The 17,489-nt window shown below is 36.7% G+C and overlaps 1 protein-coding gene across 3 annotated transcripts in view; it reads right to left on the reverse strand.

The window, feature by feature from the left end:
• Positions 1–17,489, reverse strand: part of PSD3 (pleckstrin and Sec7 domain containing 3) — a 674,080-nt gene that overhangs the window by 449,286 nt on the left and 207,305 nt on the right. For all 3 annotated transcript variants that reach the window (XM_043562534.1, XM_043562553.1, XM_043562543.1), the window contains 2 exons: positions 4,751–5,831; positions 1,730–2,125 (listed from right to left, as the gene is read on the reverse strand). In XM_043562534.1, the coding sequence (XP_043418469.1) occupies positions 1,730–2,125; positions 4,751–5,831 (1,477 nt within the window). The remainder of the gene's footprint in view (positions 1–1,729; positions 2,126–4,750; positions 5,832–17,489) is intronic.

Raw genomic sequence — 17,489 nt, forward strand, 5'->3', positions numbered from 1 at the left:
AGCTATCAGAGATGACGGTGAAACAAAAGGGCCCTCCTCCCACCCCAAGGGGAGGACCATGGTCCTCAGAAACACCTTACCCTCAGGGACACCCCCTCCCACCCCCTAGCCCCGGAAATAGAGAAAGTCTAAATGTCGACTCGCCAACCAATTCTGACTCACACCTTTACTCAAGCTCCTACTTTGTACCATACACTGTGCTAGTTGCTTTAATCTATATTAACTCTTTAAATCTCACAGCTACATAGCATGCTGGATACCATTAACCTAATTTTGCCAATAAATAAAGTGAGTATCAGAGAAAATAAGTGGCTTGCCCAAGTAATTCAGACTAAGGTCTTCTGCTTTTGAGACTAGTGTTGTTTCATTATATCACTAGTGACCCAAGAAAGCAATCAACATCCATTTGGATGTTCCATTTCACATGGAAATGCATAGCTACAATTTATAAATGTCAGTCTTGAATGTGTTCATGCAAGAATTATAAACCTATAAACTGGTTATAGAAAACACTCAACATAAGATGCTCACAAAGAGAGGTTCATTGGAAACCTGTATAATAAATACTGACTTTTAAAAAAAAGTGCTGACACTATTTCATACAGCTTTAAAATAGTTTATCCCCTTAAATCTTCCCTTGACTTTGCCCAACACACACACACACACACACACACACACACACACACACACACACACTTTAATTCAGGAAAATTATATCAAAACTGAATTCATAAAATCATTAAGAAGTTTAGCATTCTCTACCCACTGATAAAGATGCTAAAAAACAGGTGAATGACCCAAAGATAATGAGCAAGACAAGGAATAACTAAATGACAGGTAGGGCACATGTAGCCTATATAATTTGTCGTCTTACCTCCCAAGTAGACTTAAATCCTAAAGCAGAGAGAGAAAATAAATATTTATAGCCTTAACCAAGGTATCAGCTCTATCAAGCATCCATATAATCGGATATTTCCCATCTCAGGAATAGAAGACTGCTCAACAGAACAGGACATCACAGAGCAAAGGCCTATAAGATACTTGGGTGACCATCTAATCCAACACCCTCAATTTGCAGTTAAGGAACTTCTGGCCTAGTCAAGCAACCTGCTCCAAGCCAACAACCAATATCAGTGCCAATATGAAAGCCAACATCTCTCAGTGTTCTTTTCTTTTTCTTTCTTTTTTTTTTTTTCAACGTTTATTTATTTTTGGGACAGAGAGAGACAGAGCATGAACGGGGGAGGGGCAGAGAGAGAGGGAGACACAGAATCGGAAACAGGCTCCAGGCCATCAGCCCAGAGCCCGACGCGGGGCTCGAACTCACGGACCGCGAGATCATGACCTGGCTGAAGTCGGACGCTCAACCGACTGCGCCACCCAGGCGCCCCTCTCAGTGTTCTTTTCATAGCACCATACCACTGCTACCAAAGGTACACCATGGCAGCTAACACCTACTCATCACCCACAAATATTTGCTCGGGATGCAATTTATATATTGTAATCCAGGAAATACCACCATATACAATAACCACAGCTTGCCAATTTGGTAAACTGCTAAAGCGCACTCTGCCTGTCCCTAAAACCCAAATTACTTTCTACTCACAGCATTCACTTATATCCACAGAAACTGGCCAAATGCTCCTCAGATATATTCCACTCTTATATTTCCCAAGGAGAAAGTGATACAAAAATCACCGCATGAAATTAATGAGGATAGAATTAGTACCTTCCCCAGAAAGCAATCTCTGGTGTGCCTTTCGTGTAGATGGAGTCACTGGTGTCATTCAGCCCGTTGGTGATCCCACTAGAATAACCCATCACTATTCCACCATCTGCTGAGACACTCAGGACATCTTGCTGTCCTGCCACTGTTGTCCTCTCCAGAAACTGACTGCCTTCTTTAATGCGCTGCTGTATCATTGGAGTGAGAGGCATTTCAAAGCTAAAATAGCTATCAGGTTCTGAATATAACGTCTCCAAGGACTCAGCACTGTAGTATAAGGAAGTGTTGTCCAAAATGGTTTCAAACTGGGAGCTGTACACATCAGTGGAGTCCTCTGTACACGCAGGCCCAAGGACATCATCATCTCCTCCCCTAAAGTGCTCCTCTTGCTCAAGAATCCTATAAAGAAAATAAGAATGAAGAATTTCAATATTAGGTTAATATTCTTTTTACTTTTCCCTTTCAACCATATAACCATATAAGAAAGATAATATTCCGTAAAGCTAACAATTTTGTTCTTTGGGTTATGTCTTAATATATTTGAAAAGGAAGCTATCACAGAAACATATTCGGGTTGAAGAACCTCTTAGCATACATGTGCTGTCTAAATAATTTCTGTAGTTTCAAACTAATTTCCTAGTATGTGACTATATTTGAATGAAATATTAAACTCTCATTTTAGCCAACTAAACTCCACAAATTCAAATTGTTAACAGCCACTGTCATCCTTAATTTTAACAGAACACAGATAAATATACTGTGTAAACTTAATGGAGTAAAAATACACTAAACTTTCATCGGTCTATTAATACATTCTGATTTAAACAAGACCAACTGCCCTCAAGAGGATGAGAAGATTAGAATCCAAGGGCCGCCCCCTGCCGACAACAAGGCAGCACTGCAGAGAGTTTTCAGACCCAAAATTCGACAGCCAGCGAATGACCTTTAAAAACAAAAAAATTTTTTTAAAAGCCAACAAACATGTTTATTGAAAGGCTAACCAAAACAGTGAAAACCTATAAACAATTAATTAGTATGCAGCACTGTGTTCAAATATTAAAAATGAATTATTAGGATAATTAAGTAAATTTTTTTAAACTCCATAACAGCAAAGCTCAAGAGTTAGAAAAACCTGGGGCTGAATGTTGGATGTGCCAATTACCAGCTATATCACTTTAGAAAACCTTACTTAATCTCTCTAAGCCTCAAATTCCTATAAATAAGAATAAAAATAGAAAACTACCTCACGTAAATCTATTATGAGGATTCACAATCAACAATACAGTTGTCTTTGCTGTTTTTAAATTATAAAGGTCTATCACATACCAAATAGTATTCTGGGTCTCTTAATGGCTTCTCACTGCCCATGGAATAAAATGGGAAGCTCCTCCCTACCTCTCCATGCTCATTTCCCAACCCCACAGCTCCTTATGCTCCAACCACACTATGGAGTTTCAAATCTTCTAACTTTCCATAAAGACTTCATTTCACACAACTCTAGGAAGCGCACATAGCTAGGCAATCCAGCAGCTCTCCTTTGCACATTTTGTTCCCTTCTTCCCTGGAATATTCTTCTTCCCCATTTTCTGCCTGATTAACTCATATTCATTTCTCAAGTCTCAGCCTACTTATCATTTCTACAGAAAGGCCTTCTCTAAGCCATCAACCGAATTTATTTTTTTCTAGTATGTCTCTGTTATTTTCCTTCCCAGAACCTACCACAATTTGTGATCCTATAATTATTAACATGTTTATGTAGTCAGTGTTTATCTTTAGCAGTAAACGCCATGAGGGAAATGACCACAAGTTATTATCTATTTTGAACATTCTTTTATGTCCAGTATTTAGCAGGGTCAAGAACATCACAGACAGTCAAAAACTATTTGTGGAAGAAGGGAGAGGGGAAGGGTAGAATAAATTAATAATACGTACAATAGCAAAAGTATATATTTCAGTGGGACTATAACTACTGAGCCATGTGCCGCATATCAAGGCTGCTTTTGAGGGACGTCTAGAGATTTCATGTGTTAGGGGGGTTGGGGAGGAAGAAGTGGAGAGGAGGAGTCCTGATAACCTTCCTAAAGGAGCATCACTCTAGGTGGATTTGTTAATTAACTACAGAGGAAAATGTATTTCCTCACACCAAACAAACAAACAAAAAACTCTTCAGCCTTGACACAGATGTTCTCCCACATAAACTATAAAATGTGATGCAATGAGGACTGATGGATGAAAAGATGGTACAAGTTGGAAATGAGAGTACACGACAAATGACTTTGCCAGAAGGAGCACTGTATGGTCAAGACAGCAATGAAAAGAAGTGAACAAAGATGAGTTATGTCTTCCATTTATCCAGGCTCTAAGCTGATATGGATGTCAGAAATGTATGGCAAGATCAGGAGGTACCATATCATGCTAAGATGATTTATCAGGCCCAAAATCAAAACATATGCTACTTGTAAGAAGGGATTCTCATGTGAATGCCACAGAACAACTGAATTCGAAAGTCTACTTCTGACCTCCTGACCCCTTTCTAAACCTAGAAAACTGGGGCAACCCAAACCCAAACCTCTGCGTTCACACATGTATGCAGCTTGTATATAGGCACTGGTGTTGCACACAGAAGTGCCTAAGATAGGATATAGTGACTATAGGATATGTCAAGAGTCCAAACCTTTTCATATTATTAAAGATAACCGTGGGGTATTTTAGTTACCTTAATGTTGGAAAAGTTGAAACCTGTCAAACATAAAAAACGTCAGAAATGCATCCACATGAGTATGGTGTTCACAGCCTCTCTGTAACTCTGCCTCCCCAGTTTATGCCTAATGCACAGCTTTATAACAAGATCACTTTTATATCTTAGAGACTTAGAAGGAATCTGGTGTGTAATAAATTCTCTTCCATTCTATAATAACAAGGACCCAGGATATTATGTTGAGTTCTCATGGCCAAGCACAGGATAAAGATCTCTTATAATGTGTACAAGGCAACACAGACAGCAGGATGACTGTGGGAGCTCACCTTTCCTTGTCTCTCTCCAGTTCAGGTTTCTTCTCAAGATGTTCTTTGTTTTCCTTTAGGAAGACTTCATCCTCTCCACTCTCAACAAGAGGCAGAGGGGAAAACGTCCCTGAGCTGGTGCCCAGCTTCTCTGATGATCTCCAGGTTTCATCCCAAACACTCTCAGTTAAACCAACTGAGTTATACAAACCAGCACATGAAATGAGATGGGTTGGCACTCTGGAAAGTTCTCTGTTTTCAGGAGAGGTGCTCCTTTCCAATGATATCTCAAAATCCACAGGATGCTGTATCTCTCTTTTCTCCCCTCCTGTCCACAATATTTCCACCCCTTGAAATTCCACATGTTTGACCCGGCCTGGGCGTCCTGTGGAGCTACCTTGATCAGACCTCTTCTCTCTCAAAAGAGCAACACTGCCTGCAGAGGTATGCGTCACTGCTGGGCTCCCCAGGGAGGATATAGAACAAGCTGGCTCCTGCACATGGACAGCCCCTTTTCTACCATTATTAGTTATCTTGGAAAGCTCTGCCTGAGCTTCTCCAGTTAATAGTACAGTCTGATCCTTCTGGATGCTCAAATAAAAGTTCTCCTCAGTCGTAACTTCAGCTGAAAGAGGTATATCTGGTGCTTTTTCTTGGCCAGCAGGAAATAATTTTTTGGCTCCCTGTCTCTTTGTTTTATGAGGGACAGTGTCCAGCTCTTTATCCACCTGCTGAACTGAAAAACTAGAAATAGCATCTTTGTCCAGTACCTTTGTAGCCCGTAATGTTCCTGAAGCTTTTCTGGCTTCTGTGGCTTTCAGAGTTGAAATCAAGGAGTCGATGGGTTGTAAACTTTGTTCCTTGAGGTGACTTTGAGTGAGGGACTCTCTGACATCTTTTGGTCCGTCGGTAACACTCTCAAGCCCAGACTGGTGGCCATGAAGAAGCTGGACCCCCAGCTGCCCTTGTGGGCAGCCTGGCAGAGACTCTGTATCAAACCCAAGAGAAGTTCTTAGGCCTTCTCCACTATCCTCCATGGTCCCATATTCTGGAAATTCATTTGTGACATTTGATGGGAGTAAAGTGCTTCCTCCATGATCACCTACGAGTAGAACAGAAGGGACACATAACTTGTTTTGAACAATAGGTTAGAATATGTAATGATAAATATCCACACATATTAGGTACTCAATAATCCTTATTTGATTCTTTCACTGTCTCCTGCCCTCAACCACTCTGCAACACATCCTTCTTGTAACTTTGCCAATGGTCCCTTCCATTTAGCTTACATGAAAGTAACCACAAAGGTTTTAGTATAGAAAGAGGCAATCTAATGACACATGCCATATTTCACCCTCCTTTTGATAAAGTCCCACACAGAAAACTCAGCTGCTGCACATGCAGAAAGAAACTAAAATAAAATACCTATCACTTTTATGTGATACCATTTATGAAGTAGTAACTAAAATATTTATATTGGGCAAAAACAAACAGCCTTACGATCCAGCCAAAAGTATCTGTGCAGTGCAATCTCTGAGACAGAGCCTCAGAACAAAGATACGATCTACCTAAAGTCAGTAAATACTTTTTTGGCTGGAAGCCTCCCCTTCACTATTAGATTTCTCTGGGGGGTGGGAAATGCCTCCAGAACATCCCTGGACAATGAGACTAAAGTCAAAATGGAATAGGATACTTCATGTGTTAAGAAAATTTTCCAGGATCCCAGCCACATAAAATTTAAACGGTGTGTTACATAGAACCCCAATATATGAAGCAGTGAAAACAATAATTAGTATATTTTTACTACAGTGAACCAAATTTACATTTTCTTACTAAAATAGCAGTCATTGAGAACAATGAAAACATTCTGATGGATGAAGAAAAAATTTAACTGAGAGTTTATGGAGACCAGTTACAGTTACATCAACCCCACTATCCAATTTTCTTCCAAACTTGGTTTTGGTTACTTTGTATCAAGAAAATCCTCATCTACAGTAGAAATGCAGTGTACTCACTTTAACAACTTTATTCAAAAGGACATTTGTTGTGTTGTTGTTGTCATTTTTTTAATGTTTATTTATTTTTGACAGAGAGAGAGAGAGAGAGAGAGAGAGCGCGCATGAGCAGGTGAGGGAGACACAGAATCCGAAGCAGGCTCCAGACTCTGAGCTGTCAGCACAGAGCCCGACATGGGGCTCGAACTCACAGACCGTGAGATCATGACCTGAGCCAAAATCAGATGTTCAACCGACTGAGCCACCCAGGCGCCCCTGTTGTGCTGTTGTTTTTAAAGCACTGTGAATTACAACCTTCCTATTTAGTGAAATGTTAGATAAATGTCTGAATATATACACTGAACATGAAAAACTTGATTCTAAGGCATGTACAAAATGAACTTAACTTAGAAATGTGTTGGGGCACCTGGGTGGCTCAGTCAGTTAAGCGTGTGACTTCGGCTCAGGTTATGATCTCGCGTTCCGTGAGTTCAAGCCCCACGTCAGGCTCTGTGCTGCCGGCTCAGAGCCTGGAGCCTGTTTCAGATTCTGTGTCTCCCTCTATCTATGACCCTCCCCCATTCATGCCCTGTCTCTCTCTGTCTCAAAAATAAATAAATGTTAAAAAAAAAAAGAAATGTGTTAACATATGGTATCCCCCAGTATGCAAAATATACGATCAGTAATACATCTGAGAGTATATACTGTTTAATATTCCATTTTTTAAACAATTAGAAATATATTTTTAAAATTAAATTTGAATAAGGTATGGATGGAATCCAAGAAGCACGTCTCTGTGATAGCAGTATTTATAACACCTTCATAAAACAAGACTAAGAGAATGTGGCTTGGTGAAATCTGAAGAGGGAGCATCTCTTCAAATCCTGATTTTGAAAACAAAGATAGTTAAAAACAGTAAGATTCCTTTTCCTCAGGTGCATATTGACATTTTTCCCTCTTTTAAGATTCAGTGGTTTGTAATATGCTCCCAAAATTATACTATTACCACTCTCTAATTCCAGAACATTTCACCACAGCCCCAAACAGACCCATATCTATCAGCTGTCACTCCCTATTGCCCTATCTCCTCAGCCCCTGATAACTACCAATCTTCATTCTTTCTCTGGATTTGTGTATTCTGAACATGTCATAAAAATGGAATCCTATAATATGTGGCATTTGTATCTGGCTTTTTTCACTTAGCACAATGATTTCAATGTTTATCCACATTGTGGCATGTATCAGAACTTCATTCTTTTTTATTGCCAAATAATATTCTATTGTATGGATATACCACAGTTTCTTTATTTATTCATCAGTTGATGGACATCTGTGTTGTTTCTACTTTTAGGTTATTAGGATTAATAAACATTTGTATATAAGTTTTTGTGTCTACATTTATTTTCAATTTTTGTGGGTAATACATCTATGAATGGCATTTCTGGGTCTCATGATAATTCTGTTTCATGCCTGAGAAGCTCCCAGTTTTCCAAAGCAACTGCACTATTTTACATTCCTACCAGCAAAGTTTGAGAGTACCATTATTGTCCATCTTTTTTTTTTTTTTTAATTTTAGCTGTCCTGGTGGGTACTGAATGGTATCTCACTGTGGTTTTGATTTGCATTTCCCTAGTGACTGATATTGAGCATCTCGTCATATACAAATTGGTAATTTGTACATTTTCTATCTATTCAGATCCTTTGCCCATTTTATAACTCAGTTACTTGTCTTTTTATTATTAAGCTGTAAGAATTCTTTATATAATCTGGACAGAAGTTCTTTATCAGATATATACTTTGCAAGTATTTTCTCCCATTCTGTGGGCTGTCTTTCCCTTTAGTTGATGGTGTCTTTTGAAGCACAAAAGTTTTTAATTTTGATAAAATCCAACTTATCTACTTTTTCCTTTCATTGCTTGTGCTTTTGGTGTTATATGTAACAAATCATTATCCAATCCAAGGTCAAAAAATTTATTCCTATGTTTTCTTCTAAGATTTTTACAGTGTTAGCTACTACATTTAGATTTTTAATCCATTTTGAGTTAACTTTTGTATATGGTGTGAAGTAGAGACCCAACTTCATTTTTCATGTTGGATATCCAGTTGTCCCAACACTATCTGTTGAAAAAACTTCCATCTGCCACTGAACTGCCTCGATATCCTTGTAGAAAATCAACTGACCATAAGTTTAAAGGTTTATTTCTGGACTCTCAATTCTATTCCATTGAGCTAAAAGCCTATCCTGTTGCTGGTATTACACCATCTTGATTATCATAGCTCTGTGGAAAGTAAAATCAGGAAGGGTATGTTCTACTTTATTCATCCTTTTCTAAGTTGTTCTGACTATTCTGGGCCCCTTCCATTTCCCATATGAATTTTAGGATCAGTTTGTCAGCTGATATTTTGAGAGAGACTGGGGTGAATCTGTAGAGTACTGGAATCTTAACAATAATACTATTACATCTTTTGACCTATGCCATAGACTGTCTTTCCATTTAATTTTCTTTAATTTCTTTTAGCAAATTTTTATAATTTTAAATACACAAATTTTGCATTACTTTTATTAAATTTATACCCCTTAGTGTTTTATTCCTTTTGCAACTATTATAAGTAGGATTCTCATTTTTAAAATTTCATTTGCAGATTATCCATTGATAGCACATAGAAACATAATTGGTTAATGTACACTGAACTTACATCTTGTAACCTTGCCAAACTTTTTAAGTTCTAATAGCTTTTTTATGGATTCCTTAGGATTTCCTATATACAAAATCATGTCATCCATGAAAATAAATAGTTTTACTTTTTCTCTTCTTTCTTATCTGGATGCCTCTTATTTATTTTCCTTGTCTATTTTCCCTGGCTAAAACCTCTACTATAATGTTGAAAAGAAGTAGTAAGAGCAGACAACCTTGTCTTGTTCCTAAATTTAAGAGAAAGCTTTTAGTTTCTCACCATTAAGTATAATGTTAGCTGTGGACTTTTCACAAATGCCTTATATCCAGCTGAAGAAGATCCCTCCAATTCTAGTTTGTCAAGTGTTTTTATCATGAAATGGTGTCAAATTCTGTCAAATGCTTTTTCTGTTAACTGAGATGCTCATGTGGGTTTCGTCTTTTTTTCTAGTAACCATTATTATATCAACTGATTTTTATATACTGAACCAATCTTGCATCCCTGGAATAAATCTCATTTGGTCAGAGTGTATAATCCTTTTTATATTTTGCTAGATTCAGCTTTCTAGTATTTTTGCTGAGCAATACTGGTCTGCAGTTGTCTTGTACTATCTTTGTCTGGTTTTGGTATTAGGGTAATGCTGGCTTCACAAAATGAATTGGGAACTATCCCTATATTGGTACCTTTTTACAACTTTTAAAAACATTGTTCACATTTTACACTTTTTTAAGCTTTTAACAGTTTTCTCTGTGTTCATCAGTTTCTTCAACACTTCCAAACTATAAATTTATTGTTAATATGCAATGAAAGAAAATGGTCAATAATCCAAAAAGATGTTTTTCTTTCTTTAACATAGTAAAAGAGCTTAAAGTAGATAGAGAAGCATTTAGTCCCCAGTAGGATATATTTCCTTTAGATTTTAAATGTTTTTCATTATTTCTCTAAGCTAGGGTATACCTTTACAAATATTCAAGGATCAAAGAACATAGAATTTCAAAGGTTGAAGGGATTTAAGAATTAATTCAGCCAGCTAACATAATTAAGGCAGGCAGCTGAGAAGGCAGGTTCAACTGAATGATGTACTCTACCAAAATAAATAAAAGTCAGAGCTTATCTATTCTACCTTCACTATGCTTTACATCCCTCCCTGCCCCTCCATCTTTATTGGTAGTAAGGTACTCTAATAATGTGTGTCTTCAAACTTTTCCCTGAAACTTAAAAATCTTCTGAAACAGTTATCCAAAACCCAGCCTCATTTTCCCACTTTGTTCCTAAAACAAAAGTTTATGTTGCTTTCAGTAGTTCTGCACTGCCTAGAGAATAAAGTCTAAAGTCCAAACTCGTTGACCTAGAAGTCAGGATCCATAACCCAGTCCCAATGTATCTTTCTCAAACTATTCTCTTTCTCTTGCTCAACCCCCTTTTCAAATATGCTCTACTACTGATTCTCTAACTGAAGGAGGTGGGCAGCACATGAATACCTTGAAAAGGTATATGTACTGGAAATTAAGTTAACTATGGATACACTCCTGTGTCTGTGCTCAACCTCTTTTCCCCATAGGATAGGTTTTCTTCCCATCTCTAAACAACCAGATTGTTTTCATCTTTCAAGACCTAAGTCAAATCCCCTCTTTCATGTTTCAAGAACAAACTCAAAGCCTTCCTTTAATCACCAGCCCTTATAAGAAGTCACTTCTCCTCCTTACAAATGTCAAGAGAATTTTAGCTGTATATTACATATTGTACAAACACATGAAATACGTGAACGTAATATTACCTCATATTTTAAAGCTTTAAAAGACTACAATTTTTAACCTATCAGAAGTGTTTTAACAAAACTGTCCACAGTTACCACTGAAGCCATACATACGTTTAACTTCAAAAACATACCAGAATGAAATCTATTTAACAAAGGGAAAAAATATATACTTTATCATTTAGAGGTCTACTTTGTTCTAACAGTTTAAACTCCCATCTGTAAAACAACCACTAAAATAAACACTGGTACACTGGTCCAAAGAGAAGTGACCAGAAAAAAATCAAGAAAAGAGGACTCAAAGAAATTAAATAATCTCTCCATTCTATAATTAATACTTGTCATTAAAATGTATCTCATAAAGGAGATGGCAAATGCCTCAGCTGTGGGCAACAGCTTGTGATATCTTGATATAACAACTTGGCAACTGGTCAAAGAAAGACAAAAGGGAGAAGGGAAAAACCAAAACCCTGCATGACAAATCGTCCTCTTTACTATTCCAGTCAGTTCTCCTGCTCTAAGTTTACTGTTCTAATAAGTGCTATTCTAATAAATGTTGTTTACTTCTAAACTAAATAAGAACTAGCACAGACTGAGAGAAATCAATGCTCTGAGAGGCAAAATGACTTGACTAAGGTAAATGAAACGATGGTCAACAAAGTATTCTAGAAGAATTACAAGTCAGGACTAGATTCCTAGTCTTTTATTTCTCAGGAGTAAATTGCTGGAAAAAAAAAAAAAAACTAAGAGGCCTCTGAGTTGTCAGACCTTTATTTCTAACAGCGACACAGACACAATAAAAAATGAAAAATCTTCTAGTTGTAGCTCCTAGGTAGAAGTAGCCTTAAAGACCACATGGCTCTTAGAGTGCTCATCACAGAATTCAGCATAGCACCAAATCTTTCAAATAAGGCACCTGTTTGTTAGAATGCAAGAGTAGTTTATTTTTGCTGTTTGCATTTCAAGTCACCATTCAAACTGTATTTGACAACAAACAAAACTTCATACAATATTAATCTTGACCTTTTTATTTGGAATTTCTGATTTATTCCTTACATTTAAAAATCGGGACTATTTATATTAGGGTGATTAAAAAAAAGACCCAATTTTTCTTTTACTATAAAGATTTTTTTTTCTGCTCCCTTTTGAAACAAGGCCATAGATACTTCCCATAAATACACAGATACTTCCAAAATTCTTTCAAATTCAGCAAACATTTATTAATTACCTGCTACGTACTAAACATAAGAGGATTCAAAACTGAATGATGCCAAAGCATGAAAAATCTGTTTAGCATGTTAGAAAAAGTTATTCTGGTAGCATGTGAAGGGATGTACAGGGAAGAATGAGCACAAATAGGCTCAGGAGTAACAACAAGCTACTTGCAATAGCACAGGTGAGGTGATGTGTGCCTGAGCCAGGGCGAAGGCAGAAGGGACAGAGCAAAGACACAAGAGGCTGCTACATCTCCCACTCCAGCCAGTATCCACACCCAATATCACCTCATGCCCTCTGCCCAGCCCTCTCTAACTTCATCATGCTTCCACAAAGCTACTGCTCAGTCTATGCCAACTGCTGTGGGCTCTTATACCTAACTTGTTAAAGCTTTTCCTTCACCTCTGTCACTCTGTATCTATTACTAATGTAAGAATCCAAGTGAATACTGAAATAGCTATTTCTCTTCCAGAAAGTCTTACTGAATTACTCTTGCCTAAATTTGGTCTCATATCTTAGCAAAGGGATTTGCTAAGTATAAAAAAAGAACTTTAGCACTTGCCTAAATAGAAACCACACACTAGTAGAATCTGAATTAATAAGAGTTCATAGCTTTTCTACATTTATTTTTCCCTTAAAGGAATGAAATGTAGTGTCAAATGTGTAGGAGGGAGGGGAGAAGAGAGAGAAGACCAGCTTTTCACATTCAAGTGAAATATATATAGTTTTGGGGGTATCTATATTCCTTTAGGAGTCACCCTTTTCTAATAGGAATATTATCTGCTGTTTCATGGATTTGGTCAGATCCCTAACATTGTTTCCTGTTGCTTTTCCTGTGATGAACTAAACCCACTAATTTTTTAATTTTTTTTCTTTTAACTTAATATAGAGAGAAAGAAATGGGTTACTTTTAAATGTTAACAAGATCAATTTCAGGAGTGCTTTGGGTTGTATGTTAAATAGTCATCCACTTCTAGGACACAGGGACAGGGCTGAAATAAGACAAAATGGAATAGAAAAAATAATCCTTCTCCATAAAACTAAAAAGCTTATTGTTTGGTAAAGAAAATCATTGACAAAATGAAAAGGCACCCTACTGATATGGAGAAAAATCCTGAAAATCACATATCGGATAAAGAGTTAATATCCAAAATACAAAAAGAACTCATACATTTCAATAGCAGGGGAAAAAATCCAATTTAAAAATGGGCAGAAGTTCTTATTTTTTTCAAATAAGACAAACAGATGTACATACAGGTACATGAAAAAATCTTCAACATCACTCATCATCAGGGAAATGCAAATCAAAATCACAATGAAATATCACCTCATACCTCTTAGAATGGCTATTACATTATCAAAAACACAAGAATAACAAGTGTTAGAGAGGATGTGGAAGAAAGGGAACCCTCATGCACTGTTGTAGGAACATAAATTGGTGCAGCCACTATGGAAAATAGTATGGTGGTTCCTCAAAAATTTTAAAATAGAACTATGATATAATCCAGCAATTCCACTTCTGGGTATTTGTCCAAAAAAAAAAAAAAATGAAAATACTAATTCGAAAAGACACAGGTACCCCTATGTTCACTCCAGCATCATTTACAATAGCCAAGATACAGAAACAGCCCATGTACACATGGATGGATGAATGAATAAAGAAAATCACACACACACACACACACACACACACACACACACACACACACACATTATTCAGCCATAAAAAAGAAGGAAATCCTACCACCTGCAGTAACATAGATACACCTTGAGGGTACAATGCTAAGTGAAATAAGTCAGAGAAAGACAAATACCATATTATCTCATTTACATGTGGAAATCTAAAAACAGCAACAAGGGGCGCCTGGGTGGCTCAGTCAGTTAAGCCTCCAAGTCTTGATCTCAGCTAGGTCTTGATCTCAGGGTCATGAATTCAAGCTCTGCATTGAGCTCCACGCTGGGCGTGAAGCTTATCTGAATGAGAGAATGAACAAACAAATGGGTGAATGAGTAAATAAAAGCAATAAATAAAATAAATAAAGATAGATAGATAATAGATAGATAGATAGATAGATGATAGATAAGTAAAAAATAGCAACAGCAACCAAGCTCATAGACAGGAAATGATTGGTGATTGCCAGAGGCAGAGGGTAGGGTTTAGGTGAAATGGGTGAAGGGGGGGGGGGGTCAAAAGGTATAAACTTCCAGTTACAAAATAAATCAATCATGGAGATGTAACATGTAGTATAGTGATTATAATTAACAATATTGTATCACATATTTCAAAGCTGCTCAGAGAGTAGAACCTAAAATTCCTCATCACAAGAGAAAAAAGTTGTAACTACATATGGTGATAGATGTTAACTAGACTTATTGCTGTGATTATTTTGCAACATATACAATATCAAATTGTTATCCACTTGAAACTAATATAATGTTATATGTCAATTATACCTCATTAAAAAAAATACCTGTTTTTCTTCAAATCAGGAGGAAATGACCTTGCTCCATATGATGGGCTTTAGAAAGACTGTGGCCCTTCTAAGAATGATTTTGATTGAGGACCAGTAAATGAAATGGATTTTCTTTCATTCTGGCTAGCCAACTCCTTAAAATGGTCAAAGGAAAAAAAAGTAAGAACTATTTGGCAAGTCTGCTGCAGACTAGGATACAAGCTGAAATGTGAAATAAAAAAGTTTATCATGAGGGATTCTGAGCAACAGAATGAAGGCTTCCCAAGATAATATGACTATCATGTCTATGCCTAAAGCCCCAGAAGAATGGTAATAATGAATTCTATACATACACATTCCATAGAAATTGGACCCAGTAATTTTTAAAAAGGGATTCTTTGGTTTTGTTTTGTCCTGTTTTTGTTTTGTTACCACAGGAATATAAACTACAAAAGGTTCAAACTTTGCTTTCTTTACCATTATATCCCCAGAGCCTAGAACATTAGTACATAGCAAAATGGATGTATTTGTTGGAACAATGGATAAATTAAGAATGTCCTATACCCAACAGAATACCATTTAACAGAACCTCACAGCAGAAACAAAAAGAAACCCTCCAAAACACAAGCAAAATAACACATGTCAGTGCCATCCACCTTCTGTCCCCTACTCCCAAGTACAGGCTTAAACAGAACGCTGGAAACATGGGGATCCTTCCTAACATTACAGCTAGCTAATTCTTCCATTTGCTCAGCCAACATTTACTGTGCACCAAGTATGTGGTGAGCACTGGAAAACAGAGCAATGAACAAGGCCAACAGGGCTTTTGCTATCAGGGAGCTTACAATCCAGCAACTCCATCTGTATACACTTGTCCATTGCAGATAAAGTTCAGGCAGTGGTAACATTAAGGGGAGACAATATTGTCCATAGTTCCAGATTTCCACATGATCCTACAGGGGCTATTACCATTAAGAATAAATTTCTCAATTGATTATCTTACTCTAAATGCCATGCTGTCCCATATGTTACCCACAGCCACATATGGCTATTTAAATTTAAATTAATTAAAATTAAATAAAATTGAAAATCCAGTGTTCAATACCATATGTAGTTAGTGGCTACCATATTGCACCACACAGATATAGAACATTTTTATGTGATCACAGAAAATTCTATTTGAAAGCACTGTCCTAGAATCTTCCCACTCAGAGTGTAGCCTTGGGACAGCAGCACAGATACCACCCAGAAGTTTGTTAAAAATGCAGACTCGGGTACCACCCTAAACCTTCCTATCAGAATCTATATTTCTAAAAAGGACCTCAGGTAATGTGTACACACATTCAAGTATGAGAAGCACTTCTCCATAGTACTACGACAATATCTAGAAGTTGTTCTGACTACATTTAAAAAGCTACATTTTTTATTCTAAAAGATAACCCCAAGAATTCCTACCTCCTAACTAAAAACTCCAACTGTTGAAATAGACAACTAAAGAAAGCATACAGTCTCTCATTCATACCAAGAGAAAGGCTTGCTCACTCTGGTCTGGGTTTGCCCTCCAATTATGCTGGAATCCTCAAGAGAGAAAGATAATCACCTCTACTGTGATATAATCTCTTTTTTATTTTAAAACTCATAGTAAATTTGTTGCACAATTAATGGTCAATGACTCAACTCTACTCATGCAAAAAGACCATAAAATCCTAAAATAATACAAATACAAACTTGAGTATTGTAAACACCTATATGTTAACATCTGTACATAGCATTAATGAAGTTAACATGAGAACCTAAAGGAAAGGGGCTGAGGGAAAGGTAACCTTTTCAATTTTTAAAACAGGGTTTCATCTCAGACTTTTAATGTACATATCACTGGATATATTACTCATAAAATAAAAATGCATGGGCAAATTCACTCTAATGAGGTACTTCTGAGAGTGCACTAAGGGTTTGTAATCTGTTTTTTATGAGTACAAATCAAAGATTTTCAATTCTTTACAAATCATAGCTAACCTAGACATTAAAAATCTATTTTCTCTCCTTTCCATGTACCTTGTTTCTAAATTCAATAATGTCCATGGGGCTCTTCGTACACCTTAAGACTTGTATCATGAGTTAGTGTTATAAAAGAACTATAAATTCTTAAATTATTTTAACACTAGAAGTTTTATAGAAACAAGTTTAAAATCTCCCTGACTTGTCAAACAGGAATTCAGTCCCATATACAGAGGGGTGACTACTTTTCCCCTTTAGTCCAAAATTTCATAAATCGGTAAAAAAAATCGGAAGACAAAGGTCCAATTTATAGAGCAAATATAAAAAGCCTTGAAGAGCTGAAAACTCTCAAATATACTTCTCCTAAAAGTAACTATAATTCTTAACTGTGAAAAATAATGATCAATGTTTTTAAGTCTAATAATCAATAAGCCTCTCCACAAACAGTGACACATACATGGGTTGTTCAGATTTGCAATGCAATAGAAAAAGTTGCCTTTAAAAAAACTAACCTAATCCATTTTTACTAAAGAAAATATGCTTAGTATGATAAAAAATAACAGAAAATGAGTATGTGTGATGAGATTTTACTAAATGAGTAATCTAAGTACAATTATATTTTGGTACACACTCTTCACCCTAATAGAAGTCACTGAGAATGCTGGCTA

Source organism: Prionailurus bengalensis, chromosome B1, assembly GCF_016509475.1.
Source record: "Prionailurus bengalensis isolate Pbe53 chromosome B1, Fcat_Pben_1.1_paternal_pri, whole genome shotgun sequence".
Taxonomy (NCBI): domain Eukaryota; kingdom Metazoa; phylum Chordata; class Mammalia; order Carnivora; family Felidae; genus Prionailurus; species Prionailurus bengalensis.